Source organism: Bidens hawaiensis, unplaced genomic scaffold, assembly GCF_021521415.1.
Source record: "Bidens hawaiensis isolate Kalapana, Puna unplaced genomic scaffold, B.hawaiensis_p1.1 tig00042334_1, whole genome shotgun sequence".
NCBI lineage: Eukaryota > Viridiplantae > Streptophyta > Magnoliopsida > Asterales > Asteraceae > Bidens > Bidens hawaiensis.
In genome coordinates, this window is record NW_027505773.1 from 32,180 (window position 1) to 39,100 (window position 6,921).

A 6,921-nucleotide genomic window follows, 5' to 3' on the forward strand; every position below is an offset into this window, starting at 1 on the left:
TGTACATGAGAGTGGCATCCCCCCCACCCCACCCCTAACGCCCTGGAACACCACCCCCGGGGCTTTTTGGCCCTTGAAAACATCTCCCGGCGTTCTGTACAAAACGGTTGATGAAAAGGAAGGTGGGGTCAAGGAGAACATCAACCAACGGAGAGGGAGGTGGGTGTGTATTGGAGGTTTTCCACTATATATGGTCTTAGACTAACGCTCTAATTAGTTACTGTTGAAATTAAACTAAACTTATTATTATTATAAGTCTAGGGGTCTAAGCATCATTGTTGTAAAGTACGTATAGGGTTAAACTTGTACATTGTAATTAGGATGCGTCGGTATGCAAATTATTATAGGTCAATCGGTGTTTACCAAGATGTCGTAATGTTTGGCAGCATCGATTCAGGTTTTATAAATAGGGAAATGATCGATGTCAGAAAATTGCAATTGCATATTCAGTATTATTCAAAGAACTCATTTGTTTATATTAATTTGTATTCTTGTTCAATTCAATTCATTTATGAATTGTGATACTAGTAAAGATGAAATCAAAGTCAATAGTCAATTTTTCATGATTGGGAAAAAGAAAACTCAACAAATGGTTGAGTACAAGGATAAAGAAGTTGTAACTTCAAAAGGAAGGATATCTATGAGTTTTCAATGGCCTGTGTTGAACTTCACAAATTACACCATTTGGGTTGTGAAGGTCAGTTCGATCTTTAATGTTCATAGAATTTGAGAAGCCGTTGAACCAAAAGTGGACATTGAAGTTGACGAGAAAAAGAATAATACATCAATTGCATTACTATAGCATGCAATTATAGAAAGCATGGTGTTACAAATTGCTAATCTCACTTCAGCTAAAGATATTTGGGATGCGCTAAAGGTTCAACATGTCGGAGGTGATACAGTTAAAGAGGCTTAGTTAGAAATACTCGAGTCAGATTTTGAATCTTTAAAAATGGGTGTTAACGAGTCCCTTGATGTCTATGCTAGGAAAATTAATCAGATCGCATCACAAGCAGGTAATCTTGGGCATACAATGAACAGCAAGAGACTTGTCCAATAATTACTTAGGTCGGTGATATGTCTAAATTATACATATTGTAATGTTATTATTTCCTACACTTTTAAGTAGTCTTAGGGCGGTTTTATTAAAACATATTCGTTCATGATTCATACTTTGACTTAAAAGATTTCAAGTTCAAACAAGCTAATATGGAGTATATTTTATCTTAAATTTGAGACGAATGAGTAAATTGACTTGACAACTATTAATTGGTTTCTTTATTTTATAAATTGAAGTTCATAGTTAAAGTTGTCGGAAGTGATTTAACGGTCTTTAAGATAATTAATATCATCATTTGATGTGTCTTGGGATTCCAATACGTTATGATGAATTAACTAGGATAGAGCCCGTGTGATATACGGGTTGTTAAAAAGTAAAATAAAAAATTTAAATTTAATAATATACATATTAACATATCTTATAGATTCAAAAGATATAAATAATTTACTAAAATACATAGATTAGTAAGAATAATTTGTATTTGCATTTAAAAAGTAATAAAATGGAAGGTTGTGAATTTATACCAATAAGAAAAAGAGAAGATTAATATCAATTAATCCTAGTTGAGTTGGTAAGCCATAAACATTTTAAAAGTAAGGTATTGAGTTCAATTCCCACTAATAACATATTTTTCATTTTATCACTCATGAAGGAAAAATTGTAAAAATGAAAACTTGTACACTTGGAGCCTATGTGGAAGGTCTAATTGAATGACAAGTGAAAAAATTGTGTTGCTTTAATATATAGGTAGATTAGATTCTTATATAATCAAAATATGACTTATGTTTTGTAACAAGCCTACTAGCAAGAAGATGAGAAGAGAATTAGAGAGAGAATAAGAGTTTATTATTAATTGGTGTGTCATACAATGAAATACCAATAGGTATTTATAAGGGGAGCAAAACTTAAGGAATAAGCTAAACTATATTTAGTAGTTGATAATCATTATAAAAATACAATAATATCTATATTCATAATACTCCCCCCTGATTATCAACTTCATAACCTTGCCAGGAAAACCCAATGGGACAAAACCTTAGCTAAGGAAAAAAGAGTGCAGCGCGTATTTTCTCCTCCTGATGAGAATCAGTTAAGCTCCTTGAGTCGACGCATACCGATCCTATGAACCAGTTTCTTAAATTTTGAGGTCGGGAGTGATTTGGTAAACAAATCAGCTAAATTATCACTAGAACGAACTTGTTGGACGATAACATCTCCACTCTTTTGCAAATCATGTGTGAAAAAGAATTTTGGCGAAATATGCTTGGTTCTATCACCTTTGATATAGCCCTCCTTAAGTTGAGCAATGCATCCCGCATTATCTTCGTGTAAAACCGTCGGCCCTTATTTGGAAGAAATACCACAAGATCCACGAATATATTGTATTACCCTCCTTAACCAAAAACATTTTCGACTAGCTTCATAGGTTGCTATTATTTCTGCGTGATTAGATGAAGTAGTTGTGATTGTCTGCTTTACTGAACGCTATGAAATTGCGGTACCTCCATATGTGAACAAATATCCAGTTTAAGATCGATATGTATGAGGATCAGAAAAATAACCTGCATTTACAAAACCAACCAAACTTGTTTTCGATTGGTTAGTGAAATACAAACCCATATCTTTGGTACCTTGGAGATATCGAAATATTTGTTTGACCCCATTCCAATGTCTCCGGGTACGGCATGAACTATATCTTGCCAATAAGTTTAAAGAAAACGATATATCCGGTCGTGTATGGCTAGCAAGAAACATTAGTGCACCAATTGCACTTAGATATGGTACTTCTGGACCAAGAATTTCCTCTGCATCTCTCGGAGGTCGGAATGGGTCTTTCTCAACATCCAGTGCCCTTACAACCATCGGAGTACTTAATGGATGTGATTTCTCCATGTAAAATCTTTTGAGTAATTTTTCTGTGTAATTTTCTTGGTGCACAAGGATTCCATCTTTAAGATGTTCAATTTGTAACCCAAGACAAAACTTTGTCTTTCCAAGATCTTTCATTTCAAATTCTTGTTTCAAGTATTCAATCGCCTTTTGGAGCTCCCCCGAAGTTCCGATTATATTCAAGTCATCTACTTATACAACAATTATGACATATTTCGATTCTGACCTCTTTATAAAAATACATGGACATATAGAATCATTTTTATAACCTTCTTTCAACAAATATTCACTAAGGCGATTATACCACATACGTCCAGACTGTTTTAGCCCATATAAAGATGTGTTTAATTTAATTGATAGATGTTCTCGAGAACTAGATTTACATGATGTTGGCAATTTGAATCCTTCCGGAAGTTTCATGTAAATATCGGTATCAAGTGAGCCATAAAGGTAGGCTGTCACAACATCCATTAGACGCACATCAATCCCTTCTTGTATTACCAGACTAATAAGATAACGAAACGTTGTAGCATCTATCACAGGAGAATATGTCTCCTCATAGTCAATTCTAGGTCTTTGAGAAAATCCTTGTGCTACCAATCGTGTCTTATATCGTGTAACCTCATTTTTCTCATTACGTTTTCGCACAAAGACCCATTTATATCCAACGGGCTTTACACCTTTAGGTGTATGGACTACAGGTCCAAAAACTTCTCGTTTCGCAAGGGAATTTAATTCTGTCTCAATTGCGTCTTTCCATTTTGGCCAATCATTTCTATTTTTACTTTCATTGACAGATTTTGGTTCTTGATCCTCATTGTTTTCCATTACTTCAAGCGCTGCATTGTATGAAAAATTGTCATCGACGTGGACTATATTTCGGTTCCATACCTTTCTAGACACAATATAATTTGTTGAGATCTCTTCGTTTTCAGGTACCTAAGGTTCTTCTGGAACCATTATGTCTAGTGTCTCTTCAAGAGACTCCTTTTCGGTATTGCAGTTACATCGACAAGGCCATCTACATTATTTGCTCCCTTTTTCTTTTGAGGATTTTTGTCTTTAAAATCGATTGGTCTACCACGCTTTAGGCGTGCATTAGACTCATTACCAATATGAGGTTGTCCATCAGGGACACCAATTTTTATTGGAGCATTAGCAGCTGGTATATGTGACCTAGTCACTCTCTTCGAGTCAGTAAATGAGTCTGGTAATTGATTTGCTAATTCTTGTAAATGAATTATCCTTTGAACTTCTGTTTCACATTCTTTAGTTCGAGGATCAATATGAGATAATGATAATTCTTTCCAAATTATATTATTTTCCAGTTGTTTTTCATCTCCCCCTAATGTTGGGAAGGTTGCTTCATCAAAATGACAATCACCAAATCGAGCCGTAAATAAATCTCCCGTTGATGGCTCTAAATACTTAATGCTAGATGGTGATTCATACCCAACATATATTCCTAAACTCCTTTGAGGTCCCATCTTTGTGCGTTGTGATGGAGCGATTGGAACATATACGGCACAACCAAAAATCCTTAGATGGGAAATATTTGGTTCCTGACCAAAAACCAATTTTAATGGGGATGAAGTATGATAACTCGATGGTCTGATGCGAATTAGTGTTGCTGCATGTAAAATTGCATGCCCCCAAGAAGTAACTGGTAGTTTTGATTTCATAATCATTGGTCTTGCAACCATTTGAAGTCGCTTGATGAGCGATTCGGCAAGCCCATTTTGTGTATGTACGTGAGGTACATGGTGCTCTACGCTTATCCCAATAGACATGCAATAATCATTAAATGATTGGGATGTAAATTCACCAGCATTATCCAATCGAATTTTCTTAATGGGGTGATATGGAAAATGTGCTCTTAGCCTTATCAACTGGGCAAGTAGTCGTGCAAATGCCATATTAGGACTTGATAGTAAGCACACATGTGACCATCTAGTTGATGCATCAATTAGCACCATAAAATATCTAAATGGTCCACTAGAAGGGTGTATGGGCCAACATATATCCCCGTGTGTTCTTTCCAAGAAAGTAAGGGATTCAGTCCCCGCCATAATTGGTGATAGACGAGTAATCAATTTCCCTTTTGAGCATGCCACACATGTAATGTCCTTAGTCTGAAGAACCCTTTGGTTCTTTAAAGAGTGCCCACATGAATCTTCTATAATTTTTTGCATCATTATTGAACCGGGATGGCCTAACCGGTCATGCCAAATCATAAAGTTTTCTCTGTCCATAAACTTCTTGTTTATGACCATATTAGATTCAATGGCAATAATTTTAGTGCAATACCAACCGGAGGCAAGTGCGGGTAGCTTTTCTAATACATGCTTTTTACCCGATTTCATACTTGTGAAGGTACTCATTATGCCCCTCACTTATTGTCTCAACATGATACCCATTTAGACGAATATCTTTAAAGCTTATTAGATTTCTTTGAGACAATGGGGAAAATAAAGCATTGTTAAATTTAAATTGTGTTCCACCAGGTAACACAATATAAGCTTCTCCAAAACCTTCAAATAATTTTGTACTACCAGATATAGTACTAACGCTTGCCTCTTTTTTAACTAGATTAGAAAAATAGTTCCTTTTCTTGAGAATTGTATGTGTAGTTGCACTTTCTATTAAACATATATGTTCACCATTAATACGGAGTTTAGTTAACCGCTCCATATGCTTCAAAATAAAATAAAATAAAATAAAGCTGCATAAATAAAACATTTAAGATACTTCAAGCATAAAAAGAAATCCCAAAACATAATGTCTAGTGTGCTTCAAAACAAAACATAATCTCAAACATAAACTCTAAAAGAAACCTCAAGCAAACAACATAACTTAAATCAAATCATTCATATGTAAGGAAAATTGCAACCATCCAACTGGGTTGTATCAGCCAAAATATCACCAGAATCCAAATTGGTTGGATCAGTAAGAAAATCATCATAATCCAATTTGGTTGCATCATTAGTAAAATCACCAATATCCATGTGAGTTTCTTCATTAAAGTTTTTTTGACCATCGGGGATATCAACACTTCCATCATCATATGTGAAATTTGTCTCTATTTCTTTTCCTTAGCCTTTGATAGATTGTTAGTAAAGCTCCACCAAGTGTTTGGGCGTACGACATGCACGAGCCCAATGATTATTACTTCCACACCGATGACATGCATTTGATGTAGTTTCGCTTTTCTTTTTACCCTTTTCATCATTAGATTTCTTGGCATTATCATGCCACTTTTGGTGGGCTTTTGGGTTTCTAAACTGAACACCATGATGATTCCCCCAATTATATCCACGTCCATGACCATGACCACGACCACGACTTCCACTTTGGCCATTATATGTTGCCACATTCGCTTCTGGGAATGGGGTTGTACCAGCCGAATGGGTCTCGTGATTTTTCATGAGGAGCTAATTGTTTTGCTCGGCCACAAGCAAACAAGATATGAGCTAAGAATACTTGCTGAAACCCCTTTCACGATATTGTTGCTGCAGCAACATATTTGAAGCATGAAAGGTGGAGAATGTTTTTTCCAACATTTCCTTATCAATAGTATTTTCACCACACAGAATCAGTTGTGACGTGATTCTAAACATTGCCGAGTTATACTCGCTTATACACTTAAAGTCTTGCAATCTTAAGTGAATCCACTCATAATGAGCTCTCGGTAATATTACCGTTTTTTGGTGGTTATTCCTTTCTTTCAATTTGGTCCAAAGAACAAGTGGATCCTTAACAGTTAGGTATTCAGTTTTCAAAGCCTCATGGATATGATGGCGTAAGAAAATCATGGCGTTTGCCTTATCTAGGGTAGTTGATTTATTCCCTTCTTTAATCGTATCACCAAGATTATTAGCATCCAAATGGATTTTAGCATCCAATAACCATGACAAATAATTTTTTCCAGTAATGTCAAGAGCTAAAAACTCAAGCTTTGCAAGATTCGTCAT

The 6,921-nt window shown here is 35.4% G+C and overlaps 1 protein-coding gene across 1 annotated transcript; it reads right to left on the reverse strand.

Moving 5' to 3' along the window:
- Nucleotides 1-6,420: 6,420 nt before the first annotated feature.
- Nucleotides 6,421-6,921, reverse strand: LOC143615242 (uncharacterized). The gene has a single exon (XM_077088417.1). It carries the CDS (start codon nt 6,919-6,921, stop codon nt 6,421-6,423), a length of 501 nt encoding a protein of 166 aa, XP_076944532.1.

Excerpts from the sequence above, each read along its gene's own strand:
- LOC143615242 (XM_077088417.1), bottom strand. The coding sequence starts at position 6,921 with ATGACGAATCTTGCAAAGCTTGAGTTTTTAGCTCTTGACATTACTGGA.